The 13,535-nt window shown below is 35.3% G+C and overlaps 1 protein-coding gene across 3 annotated transcripts in view; it reads right to left on the bottom strand.

The window, feature by feature from the left end:
* Window positions 1–13,535, bottom strand: part of CTDSPL2 (CTD small phosphatase like 2) — a 111,201-nt gene that overhangs the window by 20,637 nt on the left and 77,029 nt on the right. For 2 of the 3 annotated variants that reach the window (XM_069105928.1, XM_069105927.1), the window contains 5 exons: window positions 11,446–11,595; window positions 6,090–6,305; window positions 3,434–3,512; window positions 3,104–3,215; window positions 599–685 (listed from right to left, as the gene is read on the bottom strand). In XM_069105928.1, the coding sequence (XP_068962029.1) occupies window positions 599–685; window positions 3,104–3,215; window positions 3,434–3,512; window positions 6,090–6,305; window positions 11,446–11,595 (644 nt within the window). The remainder of the gene's footprint in view (window positions 1–598; window positions 686–3,103; window positions 3,216–3,433; window positions 3,513–6,089; window positions 6,306–11,445; window positions 11,596–13,535) is intronic. The other variant, XM_069105929.1, reaches the window with a different exon arrangement.

Here is a 13,535-nt window from a genome sequence, read left to right as displayed (position 1 = left end):
ACTCCAAAACCAAATACATACAACTATTTTTCCCCACACCATCAATGATCCCTATTGATAATACAGATGAGGTATATGTATCTATTTACAAAGCCTTAAGCAAAATGCTGACTACAAAATACAGAATTCTGTAATTAAAACAGCTAATTTAGATAACCACAAATTCTAAAAACTACATCATAGCAATATAAAAATATTGACCAACAAACAAAATTAGTTTTCTTATATTTAGGGGGATTAACAAAACGAAACAAAACCAGATGTGTTAACCTCGAAATTTTCTCTTAGGGGACCTACAGTTTCAGTGCTCCTGCCTCCACCTGCTGGCAAACAAGATTATGAAACTAAGCAGAAGACACTGGTAAAAAAAAGAATGTTAGCATTTTTCTCAACAAATTAATGATTTTATGTTACTATTTAGCCGTATTACTTTATTAGTAAAGTCTTTTAAAATTCTTATGAAATCCAAGTCATTACACATAGTTATATATAGGTCAACACATATACCTCTTAAGAATTGTAATAAAAGATCTAGGTTCAGTACGTTGTCTAAAAGGTAAAAAATAAATTAATAATTTATAAACATCTTTCTAATTACCTGATAAATGACATCTTGGAAAAGGACTGGAAAAGTGAGTGCAGCATCCTCTAGTTCATTTAGACTACAGTGCACTAGTGTTTCATCCTAAAAACAAAACACATATTGACCAAACTAAGGAAGACCTCAAATGAATTTTTAAAAAATGTATTATTTTCATCATCACCAAAAAGCAGCATTTATTAAAGCTCCCATCCATATAAAGAATTATTTAATTTATAATCCTTGATTGCAGAATTTGAAAATTATTAGTATATACTGTCCAGCAATTCATGCCTGAAGTCTCAAAATACTGTGGTTGCAAGATCACCACAGCAAAGTCTTATATAAGTGGAAATCTTTTTCAATAAGCAAGAATATGTGTGTGTGTGTGTGTGTGTGTGTGTGTGTTAGGAATTGTGTATATTTGAGTAAACCACAAATAAATTCTAGACATGTAGGGTAAAGAGGGGCAAAGAACAATGGACTGAAAGTCAGGAGACCAAAGTTCTAGTTCTGGCTCTGCCACTAAGTATTTAAGCTGTGGCATCTTGGGTAAATCACTTTTTGGGTCTCAGTTTCCCGATCTTTAAAATAATAGGGAAGGAGATGAGTGGAAGGCACAGAACTAAATGTTTAAAAAATCTCTTCCAATTCTAAAAAAATCCTATTGGCTATGTAAAGTTAAAGAGGCAAAGCAGACTCATAACAATCTTGGTTCTTAATTTCTGCTCACTGAGAGGAAAAAGGAGGGGTTAGGAATCATTAATTTTAAGATATGAAAATTTTCTTTTTTTTTAGTTCAACTCTGAATGATGAAAGTAAAATTTTTTCATTTAAGATGTCACAGGACTTTTTTTTTAAATAGAGAAAATTCTTTAATGACCTAGGACTAAATGAATTCTAACAGTAATGTCCATCTTTTTGACTACACCCTAGATACTTGGTATATACTTGTTAATTTAAAATTAACCCTACATGGCAAAATGTCAGGAGATTTGCTTAATTAGTCTCTTAACTTTTCCCCTCCCCTAGAATCAAATCATGAACCAATCTTGTTGCTTTTTCAGCCACAACATATGTGAATTTCATCTATTCTTCTCTGTCACCTTCCACAAAAATAGTGAATTACTATACTAAGCACAAATATCTTAATAAGCTAGTCTTCACCCCACCACCTAAACAATACAGTTCAAAATATTGTAACAGCCAACTTTACTGTTATGATAAATCTTCACCATCAAATCACCTTTTACCTTCCAAGAAATCTTGAACTATTCCTGTCATGTTAAAAATCTCCAGACCTCCTTAGTCCTATCACTCCTACCTTCCTATTTATTCTAAGCATTCTAGTGAAATAATTACTACTTGGTGTACATTAATTTCTCCAACCATTGGACTTCCTCATTCCATCTCATTTTTTAACACAACTAACCTACAAACAAATTCTATTTTATGTCTAATAAGCTATCTTCAAAATCTTAATCCATTTGGATGCCTTTTGCAAGTCACATTAGGCTGAAATATGTCAAAAGGAAATAAAACTATTTGCGAAATTCTGAAATCCAGCCTATTCTCACTAAAAAAAAAAAAAGTTTTTCCTGTGTATGAGGGCTAAGGCATGTCTTTTCTAGGGCATCAGACATGCTGTGACTTTTTAATAGTCAAATAAACAAAAGCCTTCCCAATATATTGGGTTTTTTTTTGTTTGTTTTCCACATAGAAGAGATGGAAGGGGGATACAATGACTTTATGAAAACAAGATTTGATCAATATCTATGTCTGGGTTACATAGTCATGAGCTTTTTAAAGCTTTCTTCCCATTTAAAAAAATTAAGTTTTTTTCATATCAAGAGAACACATAAAGTGTCAGTGATGGTAATGGGGTCATGTTCTGGAGCTCTATTATTAAACTCTTGGTAATACAAGTTTCCTGGCATTCAACACTATTTAAAAATAAGTATAGTGAGACGCGTGTAATCTTACATAATAAGCTTTACTAAGATAAGTTCTATATGGTTCTTGGAAGGAAAGATGACCCTCCCCAAAGAGAAAGAAATATGACATCTAAGAATTGTTGTTACAATGAAAAGAACTTAAAATTTGGGTGGATGGGAAAAACTGGGTTCTAGGGATAAGATTAAGCTATGATAAGAGAAGAGAGAAAAAATAAATATCTAAATGTCAAAAGGGGGTGGCTAGGTGGTGCAGTGAATAGAGCACCGGCCCTGGAGTCAGGAGGACTGGAGTTCAAATCTGGCCTCAGATACTTATCACAAAAACCAGCCGTGTGATCTTGGGCAAGTCACTTAACCCCAACTGTCCTCCAAAAAACAAAAAACAAAAGTAAAAAAAAAAAGTCAAAATCAAGACCCCTACATTATGGCACATTTACATAAAATTTTCCAGTACATTGATAATATGCTTTATATAGACATATCCCTTATTTTGGGAAGTATTTTTACTTTAAGAAGACCAAATCAACGATCCTTTCACTCTGTTTTCCTCTATAAATTATATACTTACCAAATCTAGGACTAGGGAAAATTCTGGCGTACTTCTTGTTTTCAAAGGAAGAGCTGGCTTCCTATTTAGTTGTTCCTCTGTCAACGGGGGAACATGCTTGATAAAATAATAGCTACAAGAAAAAAGTTTAGAATAATTATATCAACATTCTATTTGTGCCCACTTTTAAACTGCTAACTAAAGTTGATACTTAACTGAAACACAGGATATTAAAAATCTAAGAAGGAATACAAACTGAAAGACAACTGACTCAGTAGATACAAAGGAGCTTTGGTGCTTTAGTAAAATCACTTATACTTACAAGTCAATAGTAAAATCACTTATACTTACGGATCAAATACTTCCCAATCTTCTTCATAGGTTGCTTCTGCATGGGCTGATGAATAACCACTATCTGGAGACACAGGTGCTAAAATTCAGTAAAGTAAAACAAAACCTTTTACTCTTTACTTTTACAATGCATAAAAGCTTCAATAAAGTAAGCTTTTTACTACTACTTTGACATTTCTACATATAAAGTCCTGAAGCATTTTTAGCTTTTAAGAGCTTAAATTTTTTTTGGCCTTTTTTTTTGGAAGGGCAATTGGGGTTAAGTGACTTGCCCAAGGTCACACAACTAGTAAGTGTTAAGTATCTGAGGCTGCATTATTACTACTTATTCAATCCTCATTCCTCTATACAAGCTGGTTTCCAGGACTGCCAGTCTACTCAAGGTGCTTGAGTATGGTCACTAAATGCAAACTCTAATGGTCTCTTCTCATTAAATGCAAAAACCAATGGGTTTCTTCTCATTCTTCATTATCTTAGTTCTTTTTTTAGCACTTAAAATGTTGACTGCTTTCCTTCTCAATATTCTCTCCTTTTGGCTTTGTTTTTTGGCCATGGCTCTTCTAATTCTATTACTAAGACTCTGTGCTGTTTTCTTCTCTAAACATTCTTCCTGGGCTTCTTCAGTTACTATCTTTATAAGGATGACTCCTAAATCTTTATCTCAACCAACCCTGAACTCTCTGGTCCAACATTTTGAACTACCTTTAACTCATTATACCTTAAGATGGGTTCAAATTTCATCTCTAATGCAGACCTAGAAGAGGTCTCTTCCATCTCTAGAGTTATGATCTTATGACATCTTTTGAAAGCCTCTATTTCTTAATGTTACACATTTATGCTGAATGCACTACCATCTTCCTATGCTTAAAACCCTCAAGTCATTCTTGACATTTTTTAAACAATCAATGGCCACACCTTGTCAGTTTTACCAATGCAGTATCTTTTGCACCTGGGCCCTCTCCTTTCCATTTCTCCTATTACCACTGCCTTTTACGTACTTTTGTTTGTAATAATGTAATAAGACTCCTACTGAGTGTCTCTGTTTCTAGTCACCCTTTCTCCAAATCACTCTTCACACTACCATCATACTAATTTCCCCTAATGCACAAATCTGATCATATCTCTTGCCCCATTAAAAAACCTTCAGTGACTCTCCAATGTCTAGAAATAAAACATATTAATTTGTTTTGGATCCAGTGGATTTTTCTAGCTTTATTGGTATTATTCCCTGTTGTGAACTCTAAGCTCCAATTAAACTAGGTGACCCCATGTTCCCCAGTTTACCCAACCTTCTTCTATGCCTCTGTAATCTCTTTTCCCCCATGCTTGAAATGGATTCTTCCTCTATGCCTTCTCTACCTGATGACTTGCTTCAAAGCTTCTTTAAGTCCCAGAAGACATACTATTATCTTTTAAAGTCTTTCCAGATTCCACAATCAAAAGTCATCCCACACCTCCTTTAATCACTCAGGCTAATTTATTTGACTTTCTTATATACTCTGCATTCTCCTTGTCCTCCGAGAGTTTTATAAAATTTAAAGTTGGAAAGACCTTTAGAGAAAATTTAGTTCAATCTCTTCATTTGGAAGCTGAGGATGAGGGAGGTTAAGTGACTTGAGTAAGGTCAAATAGCTAATGATGCACACTCAAGGTTTGAACTCGGGTCCTTTGATTCCAAATCTAGTACCTTTTCTACTTTATCTCACTGCCTACTCTTAAATATTTTCTAAAATGAGACTTGTATACAGGAATCATTTCCTTACTAAAGGTCCTCAAAGGACTGTTGCTTTTCATTTGCCTTCCCAGTGTCTACCATAATGCCTTGAACTAATAATCAAGAAAAAGAAATAAGGGAAGGGCAAATAAGTAAATCTATACTAACAATGAAAAGGAGTTTGTAGTTATTTCTACAGTGATCCTAGGAACCTAGAAAGAGCACAAATACTTTTCACAGATCTAAGGAAGAGCTGGGCACGTACTGATTCTAGTTATGCCACTCTTGAATTACATTCTTTCACTAACAGGGTCCATGGCAGTCTCCCAAACTCTGTGGTAAACACTTTTTTCCCCTTCTATTTTTGAAGCATGTCTATTACAACCCTTGGTAGTCACAGAATCTGTATTCCTTAATGTCTCCATACTCCTGAAGTAGGTAGGGACCTAGCAGATAGTTTGTCAAGGCCCTGGGAAGATTTATTAGCCTGGAGAAGGCCTTTCTCTCAGTCTCAGAGTCTATTAGGAAAGCTTTAGTTAGCAATTTAAAGTACATATAAAAATGTGTGCACTCCAATAGGCTCAGGTTGGTACTATAAGTTTATATACACTGAGTAATTTTAAGATGTGTTCACACAGACAAAATATATCTGAAAGCTCAAAGGTATCAAAAAATTCTCAAAATAGTGCTTGTGAAAATATTTAATTAGCAGGGTTGATTTTTAAAAATCAGTTTTTCGCCAAGTATTAAATTCTCAACTGGTAAACAGCTTTCTAGTTTAGTTACAACATGACCTTGAAAGTGACAACTTAGTCTTTTCCTTTTTTTAATACATTTCACTAAAATTTTTGGGAGAAAAAGCATGTGCATTTACTTGTCTATTTTAAAGTTTACGTTAATTTATTCTCTTATAATTTCTAGTTCTTTAAAGGATGTCTTTACCTGTAAGAGGTGGTATATCACGATTAGTTGCTTCTTCCACTTCTTCTAGACCATTATTTATCGTAGGTCTTACTTGGACTGCCTGATTTGAATAAGCTGTTCCATTTGTTGATGTAGTTGTACTGGTAGTGATTTCATCTACCTGTTCCATATCAAGCTGTTTTACTATTTCTTCAGCTTCCACAGCTTGTCCGGGGGAATCTGATCCTGATGTTCCTGAAATTATGATTAATAAACTAAAAATCATTATTCTTAAAATTAAATTATCCTAACGGATTATAATCTACTTTCTGGGGGGAAAAAAAGGGGGGGGACACATTGAAATACTGTAAAATTTCATGTTTTCTGATAAGTTTGATAAATCTTTTCTTCAGAGAAAGTTCAACGTAATGTTCAATGACTGAGCAATTCAGTTCAATGACTGAGCAATTTTAAAATGCCTGTGCTCTATTCATTGTGCCACCTAGCCACCCCCAGAACTAGATAATTTTAATGATAATCACCATGCAATATGTTTTAAAGTCAGGACTTTGATTTATTTTTTAATAAAACTGAATGTCTTTAAAGAAGATATGGGGCACCTAGGTGGCACAGAGCACTGGCCTTGGAGTCAGGAGGACCTGAGTTCAAATTCAGCCTCAGACATTTACCACTTACTAGCCGTGTGACCTTGGGCAAGTCACTTAACACCACTTGTCTTGCCTTCCCCCCTCCAAAAAAAAAAAAGGGGAAAAAATATGATATTGGGGATATGCTAGAAGTCATCCCCGCAAAAACAGTGAAACAAGGATGCCCATTACCACCAATATTATTCAATAATGTATTAGAAATGATAGAAATAGTAATAAGAGAAGAAAAAGAAGTTGAAGGAAACAGAACGGGCACTGAGGTAATAAAACTCTCTCTTTTCCCAGAAAATATGATGATATACTGGGAAAATCCTAGAGATTCAGCTAAAAAGTTAGTTGAAACAATAGTTTTAGCAAGATATACAGCAAACCTACATAAATCATCAGTATTTCTCTATGTTACCAGTAATACCCCTTTAAAATAATTGTAGACTATACAAGATTCCTGGGAGTATACCTGCCAAGGTGTGATAGTAATGGCAATTAAAGATTCCCCTGTATTGGCTTGGTTTTCAAATTGATTGTGTTAAAACCCAGAGCTTGTTAATCCCACCTGTGGGATGGACTTGTTGATGTGAAAAGAAAGTCCTGAACTGGGAGGAGCTGGTGACATAGATTTGGAGAGACAAGAGAGAGGCAGAAGAAACTTTTTTTTGGAAACAGCACCTCGTGGAGAGAGAGAGACTAAGAGAATTGCTGGTGGCCGCTTTGAATTGCCCTGGACTTTTGAGACCTGCCCCCTGAGCTGCCAAGGACTGAGGAGACATGGCTGTTTTGCTGGTACTTTGTCTGTTTTGATGTTGTTTTGCCAGATTTGTCCACTGGTGAAAGACAGTCCTTTTGTTGAAGAAGTCCTGGAACCTGGCTGTTCACTAAGAAGCCCTGAGACTGTCCTGCAGACAGAGAGTGAATACTGTCCACTGGTGAAGGACAGTGCTGCTGTTGCAGGGGTCTGGAGACTGTCCTGCAGACAGAATGAATACTGTCCACTGGTGAAGGACAGTGCTGTTGTTGCAGGGGTCTGGGAGCCTTTCTGTTGGTTCAGAAGCCCTGAGGAGGGATTTTCTTGTTGTATGTTTGCAGAAATCCTGGGAGAGGGCTTTGCTAATGTGTTCAGGGGTTCTAGGACTGTTCTACAGACAGAGGATAAATTCATGAAGGGATTGGCAATGTATCTTATGGCCTTGCTAAGCCTTGTCTCCCCAGGAACTAAGATTGCTGAGAACTTGCCTCATGTCAAGATGAAGAAAAGACCTCCATTTGGGTATTAAGTGCTGTGCTTGGACTTGATGTAGCTCTGGGGTAGATTCAATTGTGATCCAGGGGTGGGGAACTTTTGACCTTATTGTGCTCTGTGATTGACAAATGAGGGTACTTTACCTATGTTTGGAAACTAATCTCCATTTGAGAAGAGGGGTTTTGTGGTGGACCAAATGAAGGTATAGCCTAGGGGTGGAGTAGTATTTAGAACAGGGACTTTGTAATTGATTGAATGATTGGAAGGTCCTGGGGTGGGGTAGTACTTGGAGATTATTTAATCACACTTAGTAAATGCTGTATTTGGAATGATGTCATGTTTTGATCTTCTCTGTTCTGGGTTTGTTACTGAATAAAATGGAGAGCACCTATGCTGGTATTCTGAACCTTGGGAAGTTGCCTTTTTTTTGGCATTATATTACACAAGGCAAAGCCAGGAACTACCTGAACATAATTATACAACACTTGTTATACAAATAAAAGATTTATATAACTGGAGAAATAGTAATTGTTCAGAAATGGGCAGAGCCAATATAATAAAAATGACAATTCTTCCTAATCTATTTTTTCAATGCCACACCAATTACCAAAAAATTATTTTATTGAGCTAGAAAAAAAAAAAGAACAAAACAAAATTCATTTGGAAGAACAAAAGGTCAGGAGTATTAAAGAAGTTAACGAAAATAAACTATAAAGGAAGGAGGTTTAGCAGTCCTAGATCTTAAACTCTATTATAAGGTAGTAATTATTAAAACTATGTGGTACTGGCTGAGAAACAGAAAAATGGATCAGTGGAACAGAAGAGACATACAATACAAAGTAGTAAGTGATTATAGTAACATTGGGCTTGATAAATGTAAAGATTTAAGTTTTGGGGCTAAGAATCCATTACTTAGTAAAAGTTGTTAGAAAAACTGGAAAGTGGTCTGGCAGAAGCTGTGTATAGACCAATATCTTATACCATTTACCAAGATAAAGTCAAAATGGATATATGACCTAGATATAAAGGGAGATATTATGAGAAAACCAGAAGAACAACATTACCTATCAGATTTATGGATAAAAGAAGAATTTATGAATAAATAAGAGACAGAACACATTATGACTTGCAAAAGGGATACTTTTTTTGCATTAAAGTTTTTGTACAAATAAAATCAATGTAGGCAAAGCAGAAAACTGGGAAAAATTTTAGACAGTTTCTCAGATAAAGGTCTCATCTCAAAAAAATGAGAACTCTGTCAAATTTATAAGAATGAGTCATTCCCCAATTGATAAAAAGTCAAAGGGTATTAATAGGAAGTTTTTTAAATGAAGAAATCAAAAGTATAGTCAGATAAAAATGCTCTAAATCATTAGTGATTAGAGAAATGCAAATTGAGACAACTTTGAGATATCATCTCACACTTATCAGATTGGCTAAAATGGTAGAAGTGGAAAATGACAAATGTTGGAGGAGATGTAGAAAAATAGGGACACTAATACACTATTGGTGGAACTGTGAACTAATCCAAACATTTTGGAGACAGAATGATATCCAAAGTTATAAAACTGTACATATAGTAAGGCACAGCAATACCACAATTAGGTCTGTTTCCTAAGGTGACTGGAGAAAAGGAAAAGAAGCTATATGTTCTAAAATATTTATAATAGCTCTCTTTGTGACAGCAAAGAACTGGATATTGAGGGGGTGACCATCAACTGGGGAATGGCTAAACAAGTTGTGGTATACAATTGTGATGGAATACTACTGCACTAAAAGAAATAATGACTGGTTCACTATAAGAAATAATGACTGGAGGGGCGGCCAGGTGGTGCAGTGAGTAAGAGTGCCGGCCCTGGAGTCGGGAGACCCGGGATCAGTTCCGCTGTCAGATACTTAACACCCACACAAAATAACTGGCTGTGTAACCTTGAGCAAATTACTTAACCCCAATTACTTAAAAAAAAAAAAAGAAATAATGACTGGTTATTTTAGAATGATATGGTGAAGTAGAACAGAGAAAGGTACCTCAAGCCAGATGAGAAAGATGTAAAGAAGTCTATACCACGGGAATAAAGGGAAGGGAAACAATGCTGGGCACAGTAAAGACATAACGGCTGACTGGATCAGAGGACAGATACTGGACATAGTAGATATAGGTTATATAAGTAGTCTGGTGGTCAAATTATCATTGCTAACAGCAAAGATCTGAGGACCAACCGTGAAAACAACACTGTTGATTTTTATGTTGTAAGCAATAAGTTGTTTTCAAAAAGGTTCTAGACCAGAGCTTTAGACTGATGATTAAAGCTGTCACATGACCTCTAAGGTCCTTTAAAATTCTCAATTATCTAATTCTATGTATATTTTTGATTAGAAGTTTTATTACAAGTAAAAATTATTTTAAAATAAAGCATTAATAAAACATTTCAAAATGTATAGAATAAAAAACTGTAAAAGGATACATAAATAACTTTTGCTATTACATTATTAAACTTTTTATAACTATATGTCTAAAAAAAAAAACAACAAACTGTATACAGGGTCAACTGGATGACACAATAGATAAAGCACCAGCCCTGGATTCAGGATGACTCAGTTCAAATCAGGCTTACTAGCTGTGTCATCCCAGACAAACCACTTAACCTTAATTGTTCATTTCCCCCCCTCCAAAATAAACAAACAACCTATGCAACAAAAGTTTACAATTTCACTTAAAATCCCTTTTCCTTTAGGTTTTGTATGTTTGTTTGTTTTCAGGGGGGAAGGCAAAGCAATTGGAGTTAAGTGACTTGCTCAAGGTCATATGGCTAATAAGTGTTAAGTGTCTGAGTCAGGATTTGAACTCAGGTCCTCCCGACTCCAAGGCTGGTGCTCTGTACACTGCGCCACCTACTGAATATTTATGACACTCTTTACTATCATGTTCTACCTTATAGCTACTGCTCTCCCAGCTAGACTATGTTGTGTCAAAGGGAGGCGTGACGCGTCTTTCCCGCACAGTGGCTATTCATTACAAGTCTATCCAACGAATGCACTGGGATCAAATACACACTATCTGTAAAGATAGCAAACACAAAGCCAATGAAGCTAAAGTGCTTCAACATCTGTTATCTTATCAAGTTGTCTCGAATAACACAGACTTTAGCTATCTATATGTCGTTCTGTCTTCTATATCCTCCAATAAATTCACCTCAAGGGTCAAGTTAAGGTGCTAAAGGGCTGCCTCAATTATTCCTAATTTCGTAAAGATACCAGGTAGAGCACTATGGGTGTCTATCATATTTCCACCTCAACATAAGTCCAGCCCACCTTTTTCTTTCTATTATAAAATACCTTAACATCTTTTACTGTTGTTCCTGTGCAACGTTAAGTCATAAAACATGGAATTAAAAAAAAAATCAAACATGTCTTAAAAGTATAAACTAGGAAAAACACTTGAAAATATGTACTTCCTTAATCCACACTATCTTTAAAAGTTGATACTTACCATTTTTATTTGCTGGTGAGAAAAAGTTGAAAACAGGAGAAAAAATGGTCCCCAACAACGTAGTCCTTGGAGGACTCCCGGTGGCAGGATTATCTTCTAGTTTTCCATTTTGTTTTACATGTTGATTTGTCATTTCATAACTACCAGCTTCTGAGAAAAAGAAAAAACAAAGCTTCATAAACTATACTGAAAATAAAACATCTTTCACAAATATATCCTAAATTTCTCTAAAATAATGCAGGCAACATTTTATATAAAGGGCTATGTATAAAATAGGTTATTTAAAGTATTTCAGAGCAACTTCTTAAAGAAATATTGGGACAAAATTCTAGGAGAAGTGAATAACCTGGAGGGTTCATTTGTTTGTTTTGGTATATTTTTTGTATATTTCAATGTTTGGATTTATTTTTCTTCAAGTGAGTACATCTATATTTAAAATTCTTAATACAATAAGAATTTATCAAACATACAACATGTATAAATGTTCAGCTTCTTAGTTCCACTGGCTTGCTTCAGAACCAAATTAAAACCTAAGCAAGAGAAGCCTTTCCTGGTTCCCTCAGCTGCTAGTGCTTTTCCCTTTCAGATCACCATACAACTATCATGTATATATCTTGCATGTACCTAGTTTTTGTTTTGGGGGGTTTTGTTTTGTCTGCTTTTTTTGGAGGGGGGGAAGGCAGGGCAATTGGGGTTAAGTGACTTGCCCAAGGTCACATGGCTAGTAAATGTGTGTTAAGTGTCTGAGGCCGAATTTGAACTCAGGACCTCCTGACACCAAGGCTGGTGCTCTATTCACTGTGCTACCTAGCCGCCCCAATGTATCTAGTTATTTACAAGGTGTTTCCCTTATTAGGGAGAGCAGAAACTGTTTTCGTCTTTCTCTGTATTCCAAGCACTTACCCAGAGCCTGGGACATCGTACGAGCTTAATAAATGCTTGTTTATTATTAATAATTTTAGCAAGCAAGCAAACAAAAGCAAAAACAACCCAAATAATGAGACAAATTTTTCCATCACATATAAAGAACAAACCTGACGCATACAGCCTGAGACTCAGTTTGACAATTAAGTAATTTATGTACACTTGAGGATTCTATTTCCTGAAGATTCCCTGCAATTGTTATTAAAAGGAACAAATAAAGAATCAGCATGGCTTATGGGCAAAATGGCCTGACCAATAAATTATAAATTAGCAAAAGTGTACAGAGTTGGGTTGGAAAATTTAAGAATAAAGTAAAATCAAGTTATGAAAGAACTTTTAAAATTCTCATGATTAGTGCTCACTATCGGGATGCTTCTACTATTTTAATGGGGCCACTATGAGACAGAACTATATTCTTATTTCCCACTGATTTCCTCCCATTTTAGCTCTTTAATTTTTTTCTTTTCTTCTTTTTCTTTCCTGTCTTTTCTGTTTTTCTCCCCGTAGGTTCCCACCAGCAAAAGAGTTATAGCACTGATTTGTGAACTTTAAGATATCATAGAAATGTTATTACTACGATTATTGTATTTTTAAAGCAAACCTTGGGGGTAAATATGCATCTGTTGTCACTGTTTCCAAGTGTTTTGCACTGAATGTCATCCATTGTCTGTTATACAAATAACTGCACACTTAACAGAGGACAGTTGGTATATTTGTTGCATGAACACACATACATCAGTGAACAAATTTTAGCCTCTACAAAAGTTTATGGATAACTTTTAGAACCCTCATTCAGTAGGTCATTAAAATGCTTCCAATAAATGAGGTACAAGCAATGTAAAAAGCAGCAGCAGCAAATGTGATAGAGCAATGGTTCTCAAAGTGTGGTATAGGGACCCTTATAGGTCTCCAAGACCTTTTCTGGAGGTCTGTGAGGTAAAAATTATTTTTGTAATAAAAAATGTTTGAATTTCTAATATAGCACATAATGATAAATATCACCCACATAAAAGCACTGTGTGGGTGTGTGTTGCGGGGAGAGTCCTTAATAATTTTTAAGAGTTATAAAGGGTCCTGAGACCAAAAAGTTTGGAAACTGCTGTGACAGAGAATTGAAGTGTTAGAAAACAAACCCTGAAGAACTGAAGTTCCCTGGCTTGCCCAAT

The sequence above is a fragment of the Petaurus breviceps genome, unplaced genomic scaffold (genome assembly GCF_028583685.1).
Source record: "Petaurus breviceps papuanus isolate PSGF00001 unplaced genomic scaffold, PetGlider_PUasm1.0 77, whole genome shotgun sequence".
NCBI lineage: Eukaryota > Metazoa > Chordata > Mammalia > Diprotodontia > Petauridae > Petaurus > Petaurus breviceps.
Note: the sequence above shows the minus strand (reverse complement) of the source record. Positions and strands in the feature narration are given on the sequence as shown.